This window comes from Penicillium alfredii (assembly GCF_028826965.1).
Source record: "Penicillium alfredii strain IBT 34128 chromosome Unknown utg000004l_segment0_segment0, whole genome shotgun sequence".
NCBI lineage: Eukaryota > Fungi > Ascomycota > Eurotiomycetes > Eurotiales > Aspergillaceae > Penicillium > Penicillium alfredii.
The window spans coordinates 1,020,061-1,041,279 of record NW_026622701.1 but is presented as its reverse complement, the minus strand read 5'-3'; the positions used below and the strand labels follow the sequence as shown (position 1 = coordinate 1,041,279).

Sequence of the window (21,219 nt, the reverse complement as noted above, 5' to 3'; positions counted from 1 at the left end):
ACTAATTTTAGTCCATTTGAGAGTGGACCGATTTCCCGTAAACTTGAATTCTCTGGATTTCACGTCACTTCCTGTCATTCCCACGTTACTTTCCTCTTATTTTCCCATGGCCTATCTTGCTCAAGGATCTTGTGCAAGCAAAGAAGTGTCTCCCGAGGCCCGCGTGCTCCAGTGGTGTGGTGGGGTGGGCAGCTGCTACGGGGGACTACAGCACCAGCTACGCAACTCCAGCACTTTCTTATCGGCCAAGCTCTCTCTTCCTCGTCGCTTCGCCGACGTTGGATGAATTGGCCGTCAATTACCTATTCATTCTACCCCAGCTTGCTTTCGACTCAATCTGTCATCTTTTCTGAGTCGCTCCTCAGCATGCGACTCGCAATCCTCTAACTCGGCCCTTGAAAATCGCACGTTATTCATCCGACCCTACTCGATAGGCCTGGTCGTCTACTGGCATCCTCTTTGAATCGCCTGCCTTCCTTTCTACCATCACTCTCGCCATCATGTCCGTCTGGAACCCGGACAATATTCGCGATGTCGCCGAATCTGTCGGCATGGTCAACCTCAGCCACGATGTGACCGAGAATCTCGCTCGCGACGTTGAATACCGGGTGGCGCAGGTGCTGGAAGAAGCTCTCAAGTGCATGCGCCATGGAAAGCGCACGCTGCTCACCACCCAAGACATCAGCCTTGCTTTGCGGAACCTGGACGTGGAACCGCTGTATGGCTACGAGTCTGTCCGCCCGTTGAGATTCGGTGAAGCGTCCCTGGGACCCGGGCAGCCGTTGTTTTACGTTGAGGATGAGGAGGTGGATTTCGAGAAGCTCATCAACGCGCCTTTGCCCAAAGTCCCTCGAGAAGTTTCCTTTACCGGTGAGTGGATTAACATCATGGGGCTGGTATCGCGCTCTGCTAATACTCCCGCGCAGCCCACTGGTTGGCCGTCGAAGGCGTGCAACCGTCGATCCCTCAGAACCCTACCGCCGCAGACTCTCGCAACCTCGAATTGGTATCCAAGGGCCCGAACGCAAACTCCACTCTGGCCGCCATGAGCGGCACTGGCGACGTGGCTGTCAAGCCGTTGGTGAAACACGTGCTGTCGAAGGAGCTGCAATTATATTTCGAGAAAGTTTGCAGTGCATTCTTGGATGAAACCAGTGAGGATTATCGAACCTCTGGGTATTCCAGTCTGCGCGAGGACCCGGGCCTGCACCAGCTAGTGCCGTACTTTGTGCAATTCATCTCGGAGAAGGTCACCCACAGCCTCAAAAATATCTTCGTTCTCACCCAGGTCATGCACATGGCCGAAGCCTTGGTCCAAAATTCGACCCTTTACGTGGATCCTTACGTGAGTTAAGATCGTGCTCCTTTGCCTACCCGATATTGAAATCTGACCACCCCCAGGTTGCATCCCTTGTTCCCTCCATCTTGACGTGTCTGATCGGTCGACAACTTGGTGGAACTGCGGATTCGGCTGAACAATTTGCCCTGCGCGATTTGGCGGCCTCATTGCTGGGTATGATCGCGAAGAAATATTCTCATTCGTCCCACATGCTCAAGCCCCGTCTTGCGCGCTCGTGCCTGAAGAGCTTCCTGGACCCATCCAAGCCATTCGGTGCTCACTACGGGGCTGTCATCGGGTTGCAAGCCGTGGGTGGTGCCGAGGTGGTGCGTGTGCTTGTGCTTCCTAATTTGGGCGAGTACTCCAAGCTGCTCAGTGACGGTCTCGAGGATGCCGCTCGTCGTCCTGCTGCAGAGCGCGTGCTGAATGCCCTCGTGGCTGTACTTGCCTCCCTTCGTGATGGCCACCCATCTTTGACCAATGGCCACCCTGCCGTTGTGACAGATGATCTGCGTTCGCGCTTGAGCGAGAAAGTGGGTGATCTCATTGCGGCCCGAATTGCTGATACGAGTGAGGTGCAGCTGGCCCATGCTATCCTCGAGGGATAAGCCTATTTCTCCTCTTATACCTGGCTTGTGCATATGGTCAACTGGCCGAGGGTGTGGTCTCTCGTGTACTTTCGGTCGCCCAATGTGGCATGGCGTTCGGACTCGGGCGTTAGGACTGTCGGGGTTTCTTGAGCCTGGGTTGCTTTTTTTTCCCCTTTCTGTATTTTCTACTTCTATCAGCCATGCATCATTCTTCTATATCCATGGATCTGTCCATTGCCTCGAACATAGAAATGCTCACCTCAGCAACTGTCAAGTCGGAACCGTCGAAGGTTTGGAACATTCTTGGAACCATGTAGTTCTGCCATGTCTCACCGCTCATGTGCAAGATTTCGGTGGGTGCCATTCTTTTCCTTCCTCAGTCAATCTCGTCCCGAGACGATCTGCATAGTGCAGTGGTGATTGACTAAACAATTCGGGTGTGGCACCTCACAACTCTGTCTATAGCTTGTTATTTGCTGGTTGTTGACGCACAATTTGACGATCTTGTGCCCTTATGTCAATCAGATTTTGAACCATTGCGCCCCACGACACCGCGGGCCCACAGACAAAATCACTCATTACCAACCATCCTGCATCTGCCCCAGCCAACCTTGTGCAGCTGTTGTTCCCCCTCTGTTTCAAGGTCATAAAAAGGCCAGAAATTGTCCCACATTCCTCTTAGTCTTCTTTTTTTTTTTCTTCCTTCACAATCCATTGAGAGATCTCTTTTTTTGCTCTCTGCTGCCTGCCCGGAGCATTCAATTTGATCTCGGGCACCTATTGGGCTACTGGCAAGAACGTCTGACCGACATTCTTTTTGCTTGTTTCCCTCCCTGCTGATGTTCACGATTGTAGCCGTGCGCTACATTGTGCTGCTTTGAGCTCAATTCTTTTCCTGCCTTCCATGAACCCAAAGGATCTGCTGCGATTCCTGTCTAAGCCAGCAAAGTATGTGTGAAATTTTTTTCTCCTGTCAGAACTTTCCCATTTCTACCCCTCATTGCTTTCCCACTTTTGCTTATATGGGTTGTTTTTCCATTCTGGAACTATCGGCCCACAACGCTATTGTGGACACTTCAATTGCAATTGTGTGCTGCGATGTGTTGTCCCGCCATGTCACCCCCCCAGACTCCCTTGCTTACTTTTTTCTTGCCTTCAGGCCCCGATAACACGACTCGCCCCTGTCGTCACCATTCTCAATCCTCCACACTCTTGAAAAAAAAAAAAAAACTCTCGTCCGCTAGACCCGATACTTTGACCGGTATCGGTATCTTCCAGCACGAGGGTACCATACAGATAGCCACCATTCCTTCGAGCATCTTTTTCCTCTCCTTCGCCTTTCGCCCTCCCTAGCGACCCTTCAGGTCTCTCCAGTTTCTTTCCATCTGCCTGGCCTGCCAGCCAGTTTCTTCCTTGTCCAAGGGCCTTCTCTTCTCAGACGGACACCGCCCCCTTGTTCGTCTGGGTAAGTAGACAGTGCTTCTACAGCCTTTGTTTCTTTTCGTCGATCGGTCCCTAGGGCATTTCGACGTCACTGCTTCTCTTTGATTTTCCATTTCCAGCATCGCTGTACGCGCAGATACGTCAGCCCCGGCTGCATCAATCAGCAGATATGGTTCATGTCAACATTCCGAAAAACTACACTGCCTCGCCGTCCTCTTTGGCGGGCACGCCTTCTCTGACCATCAACCATGAAGCTGCTCAGGACCTTGACTCGACCAATGCCTTCGAAGGTTTGTCAATCCCTTCTAACAGAACAACTTGCACAATACTAACTGTTTGGGGCAGGTCCCGAGAAGCTTTTGGAAGTGTGGTTTGCACCCTCTTCTACCGAACTAGGCGCCGCCGGCCCCGAGGGCCTCAAGAAGGTGCCGTGCGAGATCTGGAAGGATATGCTGGATTTGGTCAACTGCCAGGTCCTGTCAATTGTCTCGTCGGAGGATGTGGATGCCTATCTCCTGTCGGAATCTAGCATGTTCGTCTGGCCGCACAAGCTGATCCTCAAGACTTGCGGAACTACAACCTTGCTGTCGGGTCTGCCACGTATCTTGGAAATTGCCACCTTGTTCGCAGGGTTCCCTCGGGCTACGGCCCCGCCCTCCCGTGGAATTGCGGTGGCTGCGGCTCCTTATCGGGTCTTCTACAGCCGCAAGAACTTCCTGTTCCCTGACCGCCAGCACGGTCCTCACCGCAGCTGGCGCGATGAGGTCCAGTCCATGGACCGACTGTTCGTCAACGGAAGCGCCTACATGATTGGCAAAATGAATGGCGAGCATTGGTATCTGTACCTCACCGAGCCTCACACGTTGCTTACGCCACCGGCCAGCCCCAAGGATGAAGTCAATTTCGCTGAGACCGAAACCAAGGTTCTCAACTTCCCAAAGGAGGTTCCGGGCGTGGACTGTGATGAGTATGACGAGACTCTTGAGGTCCTGATGACTGACCTGGAAGAGGAGAATGCGAAGCAGTTCTATCTGGAAAATGCCACCACCGTCGCCGAGAAACGCTATCTCAACTACGACAAGGATGAAGGTGTTGAGCACGTGGATGTGTTCAGTAACACGTCGGATCTTGAGGACTCGGACGGAGGACGCATCTTGCCACCAGAGCTGACCACCGAGGGTCACGCTCTCGGTACTGTGGTCTCTGAATCGTGTGGCCTCTCCGATGTGTACCCCAAGAGCAAGTTCCCGGATGCCCGCATTGACGCGTACCTTTTCACACCCTGCGGCTTCTCTGCCAACGGTGTTGTGCCTGCTCCGGACAGTAAGGCTCCGACTCATTACTTCACCGTGCACGTCACGCCGGAGCCACAGTGCTCGTACGCATCTTTCGAGACCAATGTTCCGCACTCGCAGAATGGCCAAACCACCGCCGACATTATCAAGCAGGCTGTTGAAATTTTCAAGCCCGGTCGCTTCAGCGTCACTCTGTTCGAGACTAAACCTGCGGTCGACGAGGTCGAAAATGAGGCGCATGCGCACAATCAGTCTCTCCGCCGCAGTCCCAAAATGGAGCATGTCGATGGCTACCGTCGCGTCGACCGCATCGTTCATGATTTGAATGGTTACGATCTTGTGTTCCGCTACTACGAGCGCAACGACTGGAAAGGGGGGCACCGCGGATCGGAGAGAAGTTCTAATGCGACTCAGAGTTCTCCGTCGACTTGGAGCTTCTTTCTCGTTCCCGACCTTTCCAGTTGCTCGGCTGCCGTATCTTTTTTCTTCTCTCAACCTATTATTTTTGCACATTGATATCATGTTTCTTTTTTCGGGCTTCTATGTCAATTGTTACTTCTGTTCCTGTTCCATAGTACACAGCATCGCATGCTTACGCTCTGAGCGCCTCGTTTCTTGTCTGTCAAAAATTCAGCTGAACAAGTTCAGCCATGTTCATTTCGGGATTTTATTTTTGTGAACTGTGGATTTTACACTTGTTTCTCTCCAATGGGTCCTTGATCTTTTTGGTCAAGTCAACACATTATGCGCTTTCGCGTATTTCGGGGAACGTAACCGAGAATTCCTTATTTCATGCTGTAGTTTGGCATTCATATTCATTTCATTTACTTTGGGCTTAGTGGCTGTCTGTCTAGAAGGCCATATTGATGTTTGCCGGGTGTGGTAGGCGGTCAGATCTGCCCTTATCGCGGTCTGGCAGCTCCGACTGAGCGAGTGCGCGCAGCGACTGCTTTTTCCATTCTCATACACGGGCGACATCGGGATCTATCATCTTCTGGCATCTGCCTCTATGGATTAATCTCATTTTGAACACCCTTTTGGTCTCACTGTCTAGCTTTGAGGTCGCAAAAGCCACAGTGGGTAAACCTCACCAAGATCTTCATTGCAAGTCATATCGCGACGAAACCGATCTGCTCTTCTTTCTTTCGACATCCCCCAGACCAACCTTGCATCGAGGTCTGGAGCAACCTCAAGGAACCAAGAATCTAAACCTCGAAGCTTCCGCAATCACCAACCCAAAATGTCATCACCACCGCCATACACCCCGACCAACCCTCTCAAACGGCCCTCCATCTCCTCTTCCGCCTCGCAACCACTCGGCAAGAAGCCGCGCATGCACCCTCTCCGCCAGACCTCATTCCCGACTTCTCTCGACACCGCCGACCGCAGTTTCGGGCCTACCAGCGATGCCGGAAGCGTGACGGGCAGCTTGACAGGCAGTCTGGGCGGAGCGAGCGCCGACGGAGTTTTTGCGGGAGCGGCGCGCGGGAAGAAGCGTGGACGGAAAAGCAAGGCCGAGAAGGAGCGCGAGCGGGAACGTGAGGATGCGCTCAGCTCTCGAGCAGGCGATGGCACACGGATGGGGTCGGCTGATGTCGATGGCTCGGTCAGAGGCGGTGCAGGCGGGGGCGGAGGTGCTGACGATGCGGATGACGACGAGGACGACGATGAAGGAGAGCTGCTCGGCAGGGAAGAAGGGACCACCGATACGGAGGCCGAGAAGAAGAATTTGGCGTATGTGAATGCTGATCTGCTGGATGTTACTTGGGTCGCTAATGTCTTTTTTTAGGATCCTGGTCGATGCTTTCAACCCCGTGCAGTCCGAGCGCTATGATCTGTTCAAGCGGGCTAAGCTGCGCAAGGAATCGCTGCGCCGCATTGTGAACCATGCCCTGTCGCAATCTGTGCCCGCTAGCGTGGTTACGACGGTCAACGGGTTTACGAAGGTCTTCGCTGGTGAGATGATCGAGAAGGCGCGTACCGTCCAAATTGAATGGGCCGATGCTCACGATCAAGCTGCGCGTACCGCCTTCGACGCCGAAGAGGCTGCGGCCGACTCCGCCCATGCCCGCGCTTGCGCTAATGCCCACACGCCTGCTCCGGCCGCCAACTCGACGACCTCGACACCGACGCCTGCGTCGACTCCCGGTCCAGGATCTCGACCGGGTTCACTCAGCAACGGTGTCAAGAAAGAGCCCGACACCGACCACACAGCCTCGTCCTCGATCCCACCCCACAAGGCGAACTCGACCACTGCCTCTCCTCACCTTTCTCCCGCCCCCGCGAACAACACCACTTCTTCTCCAACCTCGCAAAAAATAAACGGCTCATTTTCAGGGTCTATACCCCCGCGACCCAAGCGCCAGTTCCGTCCTCCACCCAATCCCCACCGCGGCCAGCTTCAGCCCGCGCACCTGCGTGAGGCGCTGCGACGATCGAAGCGGGATGGCGAAGGCGGTGGTGTCGGCTTCTCGGGCATGAGTATGGAGAATCTCGGGGTGAGGGGCTCTGTTACCTGGAACTCGGGGAGTGTTGGTGGGCGGAGAATATTTCGCTGATTCCAGGCTGTTTCTTGGGATAAATTGCATGGCGTCGTTTGGTTGGGTTTATTCTCGTTTTTATTCTCTTCCTTCTTATTAAGGGTTCTGTGATCATGTCGATTGAATCGGCTTTGGGTGGCTACATTTCTGGGCCTTTACTGTGGATAGTCTTCTTGGTGTACGTGTACAACATACATGGCGTTTTTTTTTTTTTTTTTACCCTACTTTGACTACTCCACAGCTCGCGATTCTGGTATACAAGGCTATTCCCCATATGCATTTTTATGAACCCATATTACTTACTCTAATAGCCCCCTCGAGAGCCACCCTCCACGGTCTGTCCACTGGCCGTCTTCAATTCACTCAGCATACCAGTCCTCAGCACGCCCACATCTGTGTTGACCGAGATCATATCGAAGCCCTGCTCAGCACGGGTACGAGCATCCACGCCATCGGTGCCTAATCGGCGGGGTCAGTGAAAACACTCGAATGGGAAAGTAATAAAAAGAGAAGAGAGGGAAAGAGAGAAAGAAAGAACATACAAAAAATAGCAGCCTTCTTCCCCGCCGCCCTCGCCGCAGCCAAAATCCGCTTAATGGCCGCCTCATGCTCGTCACCACCTCGCTGAACACCCATGGACTTGGACAGGTCGAACGGCCCGATAAAGAGCACGTCGATGCCGTCGACGGCGGCGATCTTCTCCACGTTGTCGACGCCGGCCCGCGACTCGATCTGCACGACCACGGCCACGCCCGTCTGCGCGCCTTCGTCGTAGTCGCTGCCCGGCGCGACGCCGGGGAAGGCGTGCGGGGCGAACATTGGGCCGTAGCCGCGGGTGCCGCGGGGTGGGTATTTGGTGTATTTGACGATGTTGGCGGCGTCGATCTAGATGTCCCATTGGTGAGTCAATAGTCCTGCTATGGTGTAGGATTCCTTTCTCTTCTCTTCTCCTTCTTCTTCTCTTCTCCTTACCTCTGAATGACACATGGGCGTCACGATCCCGTGAGCACCAGCATCGAGCGCCCGCTTGATCATCCACTCCTCTGCGCAGGGGACTCGGACAATGGGACTTGCGCCTTCGGAGGCAATGGCGTTGGAGAGCTATTCCCCAGTTAATGCAATGAGTATGTGATAGGAGGAAAAGTGAGGCTGGAAGACACACGTCATAGTAATCGCGATCCGTGATCAACCCATGCTCCGCATCCACCAGAACCCAGCTATACTTGGCCGGGGAGTCGGGGCTCCCGTGGAGAATGGTCTTGGCGACAGCGGTACTGGGGAGGCTGTACAGAGGAAAAACCATTGTTAATGATTGCAGGATTGCGAGATTGCTCGCGTGCGCCAAAGTATCCATGGAAGTAAGTGGTGCTGGACATACGTGAGCCAGAACCCGAATGCCGTTGAGGGACCCTGCAGACTGGCGTTGATGGGAGTGTTGAGGGGCATTTTGTGACCTTCCTGCAAATATTTGGATAATGCTGTAAATAATGAAATTGAAGAGATGCAGTGGGATGAAAAGAGGGGAATAAATATTGCTCGGGGTTCGATGCGGGAAGGGTTCGGCACTCGGGATAACTCCGCGCGTGGGGGTTTCACTACTTTGGTTATGCCTGAGGTGTGGTTATCAGGGCTTAGATGCCCGGGTATACAACGGGGTCCAAAAGTCACTATTTATATAATATTATATAATATTCTGCCAGGTGACAAATCTCTTCATTGATCACTATACTTGAGTACTATACATACTTGAGTACTATACTAATATTTAGTATACCAACCCTCTGCTTCGGTAACTGCTTTCACCCGATTTAGCATCGAATTTTATAGATTTTGCAGAACCCCCCATTCAATCTTATCCCATGCTTCTTACGCTGCATCAACTAAACGTTCTAGTGTAGTACTATTATTAGGCATATCTAGTAGCTCGGGGTGTAGCTCATAGATTTTTACTTTCAATAAAGCCCACACGTTCTCAATTAGATTGAGATCTAGCGAATAAGATGGCTATACCATAGTATTAACCCTCTTTCGCTCCAAAAGCTCACGTACCATATACGCGCGATAAACTAGCGTATTAAGATACATAAAAATAGTATCTAGTCTATGTAAAATAGGCAAAATAGTATTATATAAATTATAGATAACCTCTACATCCACGCCACCGCGAGATACATTAGGATTGCTATATAATACCTATAGACTAGTGCGTCGAATCCTACTAGAGAAAACAGCCTAAAATATCTAATTACTTTCTATATAACCTCCTATAAATATCTCGCTCGATTCGCTGCTGCTAGGGTCAATTAAAGATATAAGGCTTTCGATAACCAGCACCTCACTCAACAATATATTCATCAGACCAATAAACGCGAGTCCAATCTTTAGGGGTAAAATATTAATATGTTCTTGCCTAATAAAGTCGTTTTGCTGCAGTTATATTATCTAAAGCAGGTCGATCAAGCTACCACTATTTTCGAAGCCCTATCTTTTTCAAAAGCCGTCGAATTGATATCATTTTAACTTTATAATCGACATCAGCGAGTAGGTCTTAGTGACGTACTTAAGGGTCGGTAGTAGCTCTCTTATATATTCGATCGCGATTATCTTTATCAAGTTTGCGAGGTGCTCCGGAGTGATCTTTTGAATGATTATTAACCCTCTCATTCTCTTTTTTGATAGTATATTGGATCGTTGATAGAGGTATCGAAGGGCATGCTTTATAAATTCTCTTATACCCCTATTAAGCAGTCGAATTAAGCTCGCAAATACGAGTGCGAGTATAGGGGTCGAGTTCTTTGCGAGGCATTGGTACAGCGAGGGTGCAGCGAACTGGCAAAGCAATATATACTATATTAATATTCTACTTATCTATAGCGCGTGTATACTAGCGTGTCGACTCGTGTGAGCTAGGCAGCTATATTAATAGGCGATGTGGGGGTGTGGGGTAGGGTCCAAAGACTTTTGATCGGCCACTGTACGTACCCCGTGGGCACCTAGGCATTCACTCCCAGTAACTTATCCGTCGACTCTCGGATAAAGGCCTCAGATAAGCACCCGAGATGCCGAACACTCAAGCTTTCCAAGCTCGAGTGGAGTTATATCAGGGTCGATCGCAAGTTCTACTTCAAGATGGTTAAAAATAAAAGAGAACCCAGAGCGCAAATATCTCAAAACTCAAAAAAAAACTCAAAAAAAAAACCCAAACCACTCAAATAGCGCGCATTCCCGGTGGATATCCCAAGGCTGTGTTACAACCGAGTCATTATTGGGACTGAATATGAACAGGCAGCCGTATATACCAAGATTACCAATATACGCTTTGTGAAGTGGCGCAGGAACAGTTTTTTAGGGTTAGGCCAAGCCCCTCGGGACCCCTTATTTGTGAGGCTGCGCAGCTCGAGTCGCTGGACCCACGTGCAGCGTAAATCCCTCTCGGCCCCAAAGCGTGGTGGGATCGACGCCAATGATAGGCCGACGGCAAACTATACCATTTAAAGGGCGCCCTCGTGCCTCTCTCTCTCTGACCCTCCAAACTCATCAGGGTCTTTCACTTTACCATGGCTGCCATCGTTACTTTCACAAAGCTTCTCCAGCTGGCTGTCAGCATAGGCTCATATCATCATCCTCCGATCCCAGAGGACAAGACTACGCCCTTTCAACAGCGTCTGTCCATCCACAGCCCCACTGGTAAGCCCAAAGAGAAAGAACCCCTCCAGCTGACCGACTGGGTAAAAACAGCTTTGCTAACAACTACTTTTCCTTCCACAGAGGTTTCCGTGGGCTGGAACACATACGGGTCAATAGACCACGCCTGTGTGGAATATGGGAAGTCCGAGCACGACCTGTCTTCCAAGGCCTGTGCCTCGTCCAAGTCCACCACATACCCGACGTCGCGAACGCACTCCAACACCGTGACATTAACCGATCTTCACCCGGCAACCACCTACTATTACAAGATCGTCTCGGACAACTCGAGCGTCGATCACTTCCTTAGCCCCCGGACCCCGGGCGACGACACACCCTTCAACATCAGCGTCGTCGTCGACCTGGGCGTCTACGGCGGGGATGGGTACACGCACTCGGAGAAAGATAAGGACAAGCGCGACACGCGACCAAACGTCAACCCAGCCCTCGACCACGCGACCATCGGGCGCCTTGCCGATACAGTCGACGACTACGAGCTCGTCATCCATCCGGGCGACTTCGCCTACGCCGACGACTGGGCGCGCAAATACCACAACAAGGGCCACGGCAAGGACGCGTACCAGGGGATCCTGGAGCAGTTCTACGGCCAGCTGGCGCCGATCGCGGGCCGCAAACCCTACATGACCAGCCCGGGCAACCACGAAGCCGCATGCAAGCAAGTCAAGCACGCGCCAAAGCTCTGCCCAGAGGGCCAGAGCAACTTCACCGACTTCATGCACCGGTTCAGCGAGACGATGCCGCGGGCCTTCGACTCCGCCTCGTCCAGCAAAACCGCACAAGAACACGCGCGTAAGGCGCGCGACCTCTCACAACCCCCGTTCTGGTACTCGTTCGAGTACGGCATGGCGCACATTGTCATGATCAACACAGAAACAGACTTCACCGACGCCCCGGACGGCACGGACGGCAACGCCAAGCTAGACGGCGGCCCGTTCGGGGCGCCGCACCAGCAGCTCGATTTCCTGGCCGCCGACCTGGCCAGCGTCGACCGCCGCGTCACGCCTTGGCTGATCGTCGCCGGCCACCGACCATGGTACACCACGGGCAAGGGCAAGTCGTGCAAGCCGTGCCAGAAGGCGTTTGAGAAGCTGTTCCACACGTACGGCGTCGATCTGGCTGTCTTTGGGCACGTCCATAACTCGCAGCGCTTCTTCCCTGTCTATGATGGCAAGGCGGATCCCAAGGGCATGCATAACCCTACCGACCCCATGTATATTATTTCAGGGGGTACGGGCAATATCGAGGGTCTGGATCCTGTTCACCCTCAACCATCCTATACGGCTTGGGCCTATGCCGATGACCAGAGCTACAGTACCCTCAACTTTCTCGATAAGCATCGCTTGGAGATTACGTTTGTTCAGTCGGCGACTGGCAAGGTTTTGGATTCGAGTGTTTTGCACAAGGATCATTCCACTTCCTTTGTCAAGAATTCATGACCTCCGGAGAACTGGAGAGCAAGTTGATGAAGCCGGGCGAAAGCCTTGATTTGGTTGCATTTTGTACATAGCCAGCGCAGGGGAGCGATCTCACGATACCAATAGTAATGACACATGACCGTGCATAATTGTCTACAAATGTGCCGTGTTATTGTATAGATCACCACTGAGAGGGTAACTTCTCATGAGCAAAAGAGTAGCCAGTAGAGATTGAAGTCGAAGACAAAAATTGGACTTTGAAATTCGCTTAAAATACTACATAATGCAAATATAGCGCCATATTTTTGTAAAGGGTCTACCAAGATAGTGAGGCATGAGGTTATTCCTAACTAACGGAAGGGGTGAATCAGGTGATATTATATGATCCTAAAGAAAGTCAGAACTTATTATTTAATCCACCCTACAGTAGAATGATCACGATACCCTATATAGAGTTGATCTATAGATAAAGTATTATTAGTAAGAAATTTTATTATACATAAAATATTTTAGGCCCCGGTCGACTCAGTAAGCTAGGGGGGCCCAAAAATTTCGGCGTAATATTCTCCCGACTATTGGACCCCTCTTAGTATTTTTGGGCCCCCCCCTGGCTGTAACCCGGAGTCTTTTATATTAGGAGCCACGGAGGGGAGAGGTGACAAGATGGCGTATTGGGGCGCTAAACCGGAAACGGCAAAGGTAACCAGAAAAGGAAATTCACAGGTCCCGTTGTTACAGTTTATACACATCCAAGCACTCCAACCCACTATCGTCGTCCGCCCTTGCGCCGAGCCTTGACGGACTTCGCCTCCTGCTGCTGTCGCTGCAGCCCCGCCTTGGCCTTCTCCCTCTCAGCGCGCAGAGTATTTTGGTAAGCTTCGCGACGGGCACGGTTGCGCTCCTCGCGCGCGAGCTCCTCCTCGCCCTTGTGCTTGAGCTCGTATTCCTCGGCGTATTTGCGGTTTGCCTCACTGAGACGCGGCGCCGGGGCGAACGAGCCGTCGGCATTCTTGACGGGGCCATTGCCAGAGAAATCACGGAGCTTGTCGCGGGTTTCGGTGCCGACTTTCCGACTGTAGCCCTTGGCACTGTCGACCCAGCGATCAATGAAGCTGGCGTTTTGGGCTCCGGGGGATTGCTGGGCTTTCTGGGCTTCTTGGGCGGCTCGGACCTTCTCGGCTTCGATGCGTGCATACAGGAGGCGGAGACCTTTACTTTCCGTGCTAGGGAGATTAGGCGTGTCCGGAGTGCTGGGGCGCATTTGAATAGCCATGTTGAGCTTCTTCCGGAACCCGGGCATGTTTATCACATAGGATTGGACCAGTGCCCAGGCGCCTGTGGTCACGAAGTAGAGCTGCAGGGCACTCGGCATGAATGCCATGAAGGCGAAGGACATCATAGGAAGACCTATCCCGACCATCTTTCCCGCGCTAGTGTTCAAAAAATCCATTCCGCCGACTTCGCCTCCTCTCTATAACAACCCGGGTCAGCAACTGGACGTGGGGGAGCTGTAAAACAAAACCAACGAACCTTGAATGTAAGATACATCATGAATGAGGTTGTCAACGGCAGGATATACATCGGGTCAGCCACAGTCAGGTCAGTCAACCAGGCTACGGACTCGTTCGCTAATGCCGGCACCGGCAAGGCGGTCATGCCCCGGACGACTCGAAAGCAGCCGTAACCGAGCGGCATCTGGATCATGGGGACGAAAGACTTCCACGGGGTGATGCCGTGCTCCTTATTGATTTCGGAAATCATCGCTCGTTTCCGCTGCACCTCGATTTGGTTATTGTCGCGCGCGGCGCGCATCATGTCATCCCGCATCGGGCTGATTATCCCCCTGATGTTCTGCGTCTTGACCGTGTTGTCGGACGCGTCCAGCGTGGGTTTCAACAACGCAAACCGGATGAGAAGACCCGTGCCGACAATGCTCGCCCACCATGGTAGTCCAGTCCACAAGTGGAGGTGCTCGATGGTATATTGAATGATCGCCGACGGTCCCCAACCATAATCCAGTCCCAATTCCTTGAGGTATCCAATCTTCTCGGGAATCTGAGAGATTTCGGTGGCAGAGAGGTCTGTAAAATCCGGTAGTTGATCATTCGTGACCGTCTCGGGAGCAGAGGCGGGAGTTGTGTCGGTCGAGGTAGAGTTGAATCGAATCGAAGCAGGGCCAACAACTGACGCAGCGCGCCAGGGAGTGCTCCCCGAGAATGCCGACTTCAATTGAGACCGCTGGCCAGGAATCCGCAAATGCGGTGACCGGAAGGTTGATATCTAGAGAGCCCAGTCAATTCCTCTGGACTTTCTGCGGTGGCTTCTCCGGGTTCACGGGACACAAACCGATCGAGTGGACCAGGGCATTGCGGTCACCCGTTGCCGTGCAATGGCGGCACTGGGCCCCTTCAACCCAGCAGGTCCTATCATAGTGAGTGGAATGAGTGATGGAGTGAGTGAGAGCGGAAGAGAACCTCCTGCAGTTGTTCCGGGAGACTTTTTCTGCCGGGCGGAGAACCGGCAGTAAACACCAAGCAGAAAGGCTACAAGCTCTCGAAGATGCCAAAGGATATGAAGATTCTAATATTCGAATGCAATCCCAAATTCGCCAAACGCCTCCTACAAAAAGGGTCCAAAAAAGAGGAGTCTATGTACAAAACACTACATTTGAATATGGCAACAGAAGCCAGATATCAAGCCCCCCAAGTGCACATTCCCATGTAAATGCAGTGATGTTATAACGGGCGACTAGAGGTCTCGTTTATTCCAGGGACGCGGTGTCATTCAACCCGGCGGGAGCGGTCCGCCTGCGCTGTGAAGGAAGCTCGCGAATCTCGACTCCAGGACCAACGGGATGTGACCGGCGGTGTGTCGGGAAGATCTGCAAGCACGGAGGCCACGGTCAGCCATCAAGATCAGGGTTACATGTAGGCATCGCAAAAAACCATACCTTGGTGTTGGACCATCCGAGTCGGAAGGCGGCCTCGTGGGCGAACAGCTCGCCAAATCCCAGCATCAGGCCGTTGACAAACGGCAAAAAGAGGTTGATGGCCGCTCCACGGAGAATGCTCCAGATGGTCGGAGGCTTATAGAGGATCAAGGGAGAACTTGAGCTTGACGGGGATGAGGCTGACATCTCATGGTTCGCTGAGTAGTTCTCCGAGTCAGAGGGGACGGTCATGGTTGAGTCGTAGAGCTCGACTCGCGAGTTGGAGGGGGCATCGGTGGCCATGAGGGATGGAGATGTGGGGAAGGTCGAATGTTGGAAGGGATAGAGACTGAAGATTTAAATAAACTCCTCTCAATCCAAACCCAAATAGAAGAAAGGCAGTGGGCCAAGAGAGAAACGATGCTGGGGAGGACTGGTCACTGCGAGGTGATGCTATCGAGAGTCGGTGGACGGGGAAAAGGGTTATGTCAGCAGATCTGCAACCCTAAAAAGTGCCCAGGTGAATTTACTACAGTATCCATGGCTGATATAAGGAAAGATACATTATTCAATGGGTGTTTTAATAGAATAGAGTAGACCACTATTCTTTTTATTACAGAAATGATCAATTTCAGGTGACTATAGAGCCAAACTGTGAATGCATCCGTTCCCTCATACCCTATATTGAGCCAAGATATAGTTTGAATATCAAGTATTTAGCTTGCCTAGTAGTAGTCAGTATATACAATAAATAACATTGACTATATACATTGAGAGGAATAGACCCAACAGTTTATATTGTACTCCTATACTTCTTGTCTTCCTGTCACAGCCGTAGAGCAAGATTGCGCAGCGAGAACGCTACTCTGAAGAAATCACTAATGGTTGATATCAGCCACACAATGATATATAGTCAGAGAGAAAATATTCCCGCTATATATGCAAAGAGAGCAAAGGACAAGAGCAAGGGAACAATCATGTGGGAGCTTCCGAGGTTAGGATGAGCTTGATCACACAACTAGGTTTAAGAAAAGGCCCACGCCAATGACTTTCTATAGAACATTGGCCAAATATAGAACGCTGTGAATCTTGGATTTTATTCTGCTAAAAAGAAGCATAGATCAAAGATGACAAGCAAATGGGCAGAAGAAATCGAAGATCGGAGAAGCGGGGCGGAAGATCCCCTGGTCCGGCTGACCAATTGTGAGTGACGTATCTCCGGTGTTCTGTAACTCAGCTCTGTTGACTCTCGCTATCAACAACTTCTTCAGTGCCATCTACCTTGAGATACCCTTTTAAATTACCTCCAGAACTGCTAGTTCTGTCTATCACATATACCCGCTCAGCCAAACCCCTCTGCCGAGCTCACAACATGGATCACAACCCCGCCGAGAACGACGAGGTCGTGTCTCAGTTCTGCGCCATGACCGGCACTCGGCCTGCAGAGGTAAGAACCTTTTCCTGTCACCTGTAGATGAAGCTTTTTGCTGATCCGGCATCGTTTTGTCCAGGCCCAAGAGTATCTTGCTGCCAATGGGTGGGATATGGAAGCAGCCGTGACCGAATTCTTTGCAGAGCAGGACGAAGCCCTGCAGGACATGAACACTGGCGGAGGACGCCCTTTGGGTGCTGAAGGAGCATCAGGAACCCCTGCAGGAGGCAGATCACTGGGTGGAGGCGCCGCACCTTCGGCGTCCGCCGCGCCGGAGTCATCGTCATCCGCCCGACGCGCAGCACCCAAGAAGAAGTTTGCGACATTGGGAGATTTTGCATCGGGAGATGGTGGGGATTCCTCAGATGATGATGGCTCAGTGGACCAGGATTTCTTTGCAGGCGGTGAGAAGTCAGGCCTGGCAGTGCAAAACCCCGATGACCTCAAGAAGAAGATCCTTGAGAAGGCTCGCCGGTAAGTCTTTGGCCACCTGCGAAGAAAGAGGCCCATTAATACTCATACTTCTGTGAATAGAGCACAGCCTCCGCCATCAGATGATTCGGAGCCGCGACCATCGCACTTCACGGGGACTGCCCGCACCTTGGGGGGCGACGATGCCCCGAGCCAGGTGATCCAAGACCCTACCATACCTGCACCGTCGCGCCCACAACGTGTCCAGCGGACCCTCCACTTCTGGGCCGATGGCTTCTCCGTGGATGACGGCAATCTGTACCGATCAGATGACCCCCGTAATGCCGAGATCTTGGAGGAATTCGCCAGGGCCGTGCTCCGCTCGCGATTATGAATGTTGAACCGGGACAGGAGGTTGATGTGGAGCTCAAGCAACACGAGGAAAAATACGTGAAGCCCAAGCCCAAGTACAAGCCATTTTCTGGTGCCGGACAACGCCTCGGCAGCCCGACGCCTGGCGTGCGAACCCCGACCGAGACACCGTCATCGGCCACACCCAGCGCGGCTGCAGCAGAGCCCCCCAAGCCTACTGTGGACGAGTCTCAACCAACCGTCACCCTACAAGTTCGCCTTGGCGATGGCACGCGGTTGACTTCCCGCTTCAACACCACGGCCACCATCGGCGATGTCTACGGATTTGTTGCCGCTGCCGCTCCTGGGAATGTCGGCCGGTCGTGGGTGCTGATGACGACCTTCCCCAGCAAAGAGCTTCACGACAAGGCGGCGGTCCTCGGCGATCTTGCTGAATTCAAGCGTGGAGGTGTCGTTGTGCAGAAATGGCAGTAGACAAATCTACATGCATTTCCGGGGTCTTTTTCCTTTCTCATCGGGCTTCCAAAAGTGACGGAGGGGTTAGATTTTCACTAGGCGCATGATAGGGCCGGACACCATCTTCATATTTGCAAGGTTAGACCGGGTATCTTTCTCATGAAAGCTCTGCGTGTGCCACAATTCCCGAATCTTCTGTAGTCTGCGGCATTCATCTGGGCCTGATGGTGGCACTGGATTGATAAGCATCCGACCATCGGCACTCCCCACTTTTTTCTTGACATTCGTCGTCAATTCCTTGTCTGTCTTTAACTGTTACAACCATGCCTCTAACCGGGGTCAAGAATATCGTGCTGGTGAGTACTTCCATAGACTTGGATTGCTTGCAGGAGAAGAAAAGCAAAGCGGACAGAAAAAAACGAGTCTCCAGTTGCCCCTCACGGCTTATCGATAACGAGGAAGACCAGCTTCATCAAGGACCGCGGCATTTCTACAAGCAATGGCTAACATGAGCTTGAACTATCGCAGGTCCTTTCCGGCAAAGGCGGCGTGGGTAAATCATCTGTCACATTGCAGCTGGCGCTCGCGCTCTCCCTCCAAGGCAAATCCGTCGGGATTCTCGACATCGACCTGACCGGCCCCTCAATTCCGCGACTTGTCGGCCTCGAAGATGCAAAGATCACCCAAGCACCGGGAGGCTGGCTGCCCGTCGTCGTACATGGGGCCGAATCTACGCAACAACCCACAATTGACCCCAATTTCTCGGCACCATCACCACCACAATCAACATCACCACCGCAACAGCAGCAACAGCAGCGAGGCTCTCTGCGCTGCATGTCCCTAGGCTTCCTCCTCCGCGACCGCGGTGACGCCGTCATCTGGCGCGGGCCCAAAAAACCGCCATGATCCGCCAGTTTCTCACAGACGTCTTCTGGGGCCCCACCGACTACCTGCTCATCGACACGCCACCGGGGACCAGCGACGAGCACATCGCGCTGGCCGAGCAGCTGCTGGCGCTGTCGACGACGGATGGCGCCGATGCCGTGCAGCGCAACTTGCCCCGCACTGTGGGCGCGGTGCTGGTTACCACGCCGCAGGCTGTGGCTACCTCGGACGTGCGCAAGGAGGCTAACTTCTGTGTCAAGACGAGTATCCCCGTGCTGGGCGTGATTGAGAATATGTCGGGGTATGCGTGTCCGTGCTGTGGCGAGGTGAGCAATTTGTTCTCGAGTGGTGGTGGCCAAGTTATGGCGCAGGAGCTGGGGATCCCGTTTTTGGGGAGGGTGCCGGTTGATGTCAAGTTTGGGGAGTTGGTTGAGGGGAAATTGTTGTCTGGTGATAGTGATGATGAAGACCAGGAGGAGGAGAAGGAGAAGGAGAAGAAGGAGGAAGATGCCCGAAATCACACCCCGCAGGATACCCCGGCCGAACCTGACGAGAGGCTGCTCGTGGAGCGGTACAAGGATTGCCTGTCGTACTCGCGCTTTGAGGGCTTTGCTCAGACGGTTATCACCGGCGTGGAGGGGAGTGCTCCATCTTAACTGTTCAGAAAACTAGATTCCTTCCATTAAATAGGTGGGTGCAATGATATCCAGATATACTGCTGTGTTTTCAATTGCATCTTAACAGCGTCTTAAGGAAATCATCATATTGTTATTAAACTGGGAGTTGCATTCAACATATCATTTGAGAACCACAATAACGCCGAGTATCATGGATATAAATCCCAAAACCCAATCCGAAGTTCATTAGGCATAACATCGTCATCATTACCATTGGACTCATGGTAGAATACATAGTCCATCAAGACTCAGTCATGCTGAATCAAGTCACGTTGTTGGAAGCGGGCTCCCACGAGCTGAATGCTCCAGCATCGCGCGCAGTCGACCCTCTGCAGACTGCAATTCAGGGTAGGAATCTGGCCCTGCAAACCGGGTTGTCCATCTGAGCCATCCGAGGAGAGAGCGAAGAACGTCTGGTATATTGTGTTCACTGGATGCTTCTGGACTTGTGGGAGAAACAGGGTCGTGCAAAGAGGGTGGAAGGGGATATTCAGTCCTTGCGTTGCGATCATCGGCTTGCGCATCGAGATGTACCTCGGACACCACGGCCGGGGTTATTATGTTTTGGGGTGGGTGGTCATCATCACTAGAAGCGGCGTTCTCAGCCAGCAGGTCACGACCACTTTGCTTTGGTCTCGACGTGAAGTCTCGCGTGACCGGTAGACTATCCGAAGATATCTCTATCTCGGTTTCAAGCTGGGTGTTCAGAGCAGCAGATCGTGCAAAGCCCGGTTGTGCTTGCACCGAGGTGCCGGGTAAAGTACTCCGTTCCATCAGAGGCGCAGTCTGCCCGAGGCACTCTAGATATCGGTAGAAAGGGAATGCATGTGGACTCTGTCCCGAGTCGACGAGGTTAGTCGCATCATCAAATATTGCCACTCCCTCATCGGCATGTCGTTCGTCGTTAGAACTAGCCTCCTCGACGGGTACCAGGCCACCGGGCGGAGCACGGATCTCTCCTAGAGGCGCGATGTGGCTTCCATATTCATTGGCGAGACTCAACTTGCTGCGTCCGCAGATCTCAGCGATAGAATCGAGCGTGCCGCGGATGTCGGGCTCAATAGCTTGCAGTATACTGTCGATGCTGAAGTCCTGATCAGATGGCAGCGGCGGGCCTGGTGGACGAGGCGGAGCCGAGTTCCTTGATGCCATAAATGGGAAAAATCGGCGCGGAGACATAGTGGATGGTTTCCTAGTTGTATCCTTGGCAGCGCCGGAGTACGCCCTCACCAGTACCGGCTTCGTGCCTGCGGTCGATGCTGGGCCGGAGATAGGATTGCCAGCTTGGCCTGCTCGCGACTGTAACCTGGGTTCTTCATCGGTTTGATGCAAGGCTGTTGCACGGTACACTCGATCTGACTCGTCTATTGCAAATTCAGAGTACCGGGCACTTGCAGGATGCGACGGGCCCGCGGTGCCCATGGGCGGTGCGTAAGACGGCGACAGTCGCGGCCATCCTTGTCGAGAAAATGAAGAAGACGACAGCCGATGGCCGTCCCACCGCGCGTCCAGCGTGTCCGGCTCCATTTCTGCGCCGGATCGGAGGCTGCCAGATGCAGGCGCAGGCAAAAGGGAAACCCCGCTCAGGTGTAAGCTCTCACGAGGAAAGATGCATCCACTTCGCATGCACCGTGCATATTCTCCGAGTGAGTTGGCAATGTCTGAGCGAACAGAGCGAATCTGAGAGGCCCATGGAGGAGAAACGGAGAGAGCGCGAAAGAAAGAGAGGC

The 21,219-nt window shown here is 52.8% G+C and overlaps 10 protein-coding genes across 10 annotated transcripts; 6 read left to right on the top strand and 4 right to left on the bottom strand.

The window, feature by feature from the left end:
• Positions 1 to 500: 500 nt before the first annotated feature.
• On the top strand, positions 501 to 1,947 carry NUU61_002039 (TATA-binding protein-associated factor TAF6; the record flags this gene model as incomplete). Its single annotated transcript, XM_056652621.1, has 3 exons — positions 501 to 870; positions 927 to 1,345; positions 1,402 to 1,947. 3 exons carry the CDS (start codon positions 501 to 503, stop codon positions 1,945 to 1,947), a joined length of 1,335 nt encoding a protein of 444 aa, XP_056513688.1.
• Positions 1,948 to 3,541: 1,594 nt separating this feature from the next.
• On the top strand, positions 3,542 to 5,126 carry NUU61_002038 (adenosylmethionine decarboxylase SPE2; the record flags this gene model as incomplete). Its single annotated transcript, XM_056652620.1, has 2 exons — positions 3,542 to 3,662; positions 3,718 to 5,126. Coding segments are annotated over 2 exons (1,530 nt in total), but the record flags the coding sequence as incomplete, so codon positions are not given.
• Positions 5,127 to 5,907: 781 nt separating this feature from the next.
• NUU61_002037 (transcription initiation factor TFIID subunit 11 family protein) lies at positions 5,908 to 7,225 on the top strand (the record flags this gene model as incomplete). The annotated part of the gene is made up of 2 exons (XM_056652619.1): positions 5,908 to 6,401; positions 6,457 to 7,225. The coding sequence occupies 2 exons, from the start codon at positions 5,908 to 5,910 to the stop codon at positions 7,223 to 7,225; spliced, it is 1,263 nt and encodes a 420-aa protein (XP_056513686.1).
• Positions 7,226 to 7,511: 286 nt separating this feature from the next.
• On the bottom strand, positions 7,512 to 8,653 carry NUU61_002036 (HpcH/HpaI aldolase family protein; the record flags this gene model as incomplete). Its single annotated transcript, XM_056652618.1, has 5 exons — positions 7,512 to 7,666; positions 7,750 to 8,092; positions 8,180 to 8,308; positions 8,370 to 8,490; positions 8,586 to 8,653. The coding sequence occupies 5 exons, from the start codon at positions 8,651 to 8,653 to the stop codon at positions 7,512 to 7,514; spliced, it is 816 nt and encodes a 271-aa protein (XP_056513685.1).
• A 2,111-nt stretch (positions 8,654 to 10,764) lies between these two features.
• Positions 10,765 to 12,348, top strand: NUU61_002035 (purple acid phosphatase family protein; the record flags this gene model as incomplete). Its single annotated transcript, XM_056652617.1, has 1 exon — positions 10,765 to 12,348. One exon carries the CDS (start codon positions 10,765 to 10,767, stop codon positions 12,346 to 12,348), a length of 1,584 nt encoding a protein of 527 aa, XP_056513684.1.
• A 745-nt stretch (positions 12,349 to 13,093) lies between these two features.
• On the bottom strand, positions 13,094 to 14,757 carry NUU61_002034 (membrane insertase OXA1; the record flags this gene model as incomplete). Its single annotated transcript, XM_056652616.1, has 3 exons — positions 13,094 to 13,798; positions 13,858 to 14,607; positions 14,674 to 14,757. The coding sequence occupies 3 exons, from the start codon at positions 14,755 to 14,757 to the stop codon at positions 13,094 to 13,096; spliced, it is 1,539 nt and encodes a 512-aa protein (XP_056513683.1).
• Positions 14,758 to 15,088: 331 nt separating this feature from the next.
• On the bottom strand, positions 15,089 to 15,559 carry NUU61_002033 (TOM13-domain-containing protein; the record flags this gene model as incomplete). Its single annotated transcript, XM_056652615.1, has 2 exons — positions 15,089 to 15,208; positions 15,278 to 15,559. The coding sequence occupies 2 exons, from the start codon at positions 15,557 to 15,559 to the stop codon at positions 15,089 to 15,091; spliced, it is 402 nt and encodes a 133-aa protein (XP_056513682.1).
• A 1,069-nt stretch (positions 15,560 to 16,628) lies between these two features.
• On the top strand, positions 16,629 to 17,945 carry NUU61_002032 (protein phosphatase regulator SHP1; the record flags this gene model as incomplete). The annotated part of the gene is made up of 4 exons (XM_056652614.1): positions 16,629 to 16,703; positions 16,768 to 17,162; positions 17,223 to 17,472; positions 17,511 to 17,945. 4 exons carry the CDS (start codon positions 16,629 to 16,631, stop codon positions 17,943 to 17,945), a joined length of 1,155 nt encoding a protein of 384 aa, XP_056513681.1.
• A 305-nt stretch (positions 17,946 to 18,250) lies between these two features.
• On the top strand, positions 18,251 to 19,468 carry NUU61_002031 (Mrp/NBP35 family ATP-binding protein; the record flags this gene model as incomplete). The annotated part of the gene is made up of 3 exons (XM_056652613.1): positions 18,251 to 18,283; positions 18,456 to 18,800; positions 18,842 to 19,468. The coding sequence occupies 3 exons, from the start codon at positions 18,251 to 18,253 to the stop codon at positions 19,466 to 19,468; spliced, it is 1,005 nt and encodes a 334-aa protein (XP_056513680.1).
• Positions 19,469 to 19,756: 288 nt separating this feature from the next.
• NUU61_002030 (uncharacterized protein) lies at positions 19,757 to 21,016 on the bottom strand (the record flags this gene model as incomplete). Its single annotated transcript, XM_056652612.1, has 1 exon — positions 19,757 to 21,016. The coding sequence occupies one exon, from the start codon at positions 21,014 to 21,016 to the stop codon at positions 19,757 to 19,759; it is 1,260 nt and encodes a 419-aa protein (XP_056513679.1).
• Between the last annotated feature and the right edge of the window lie 203 nt (positions 21,017 to 21,219).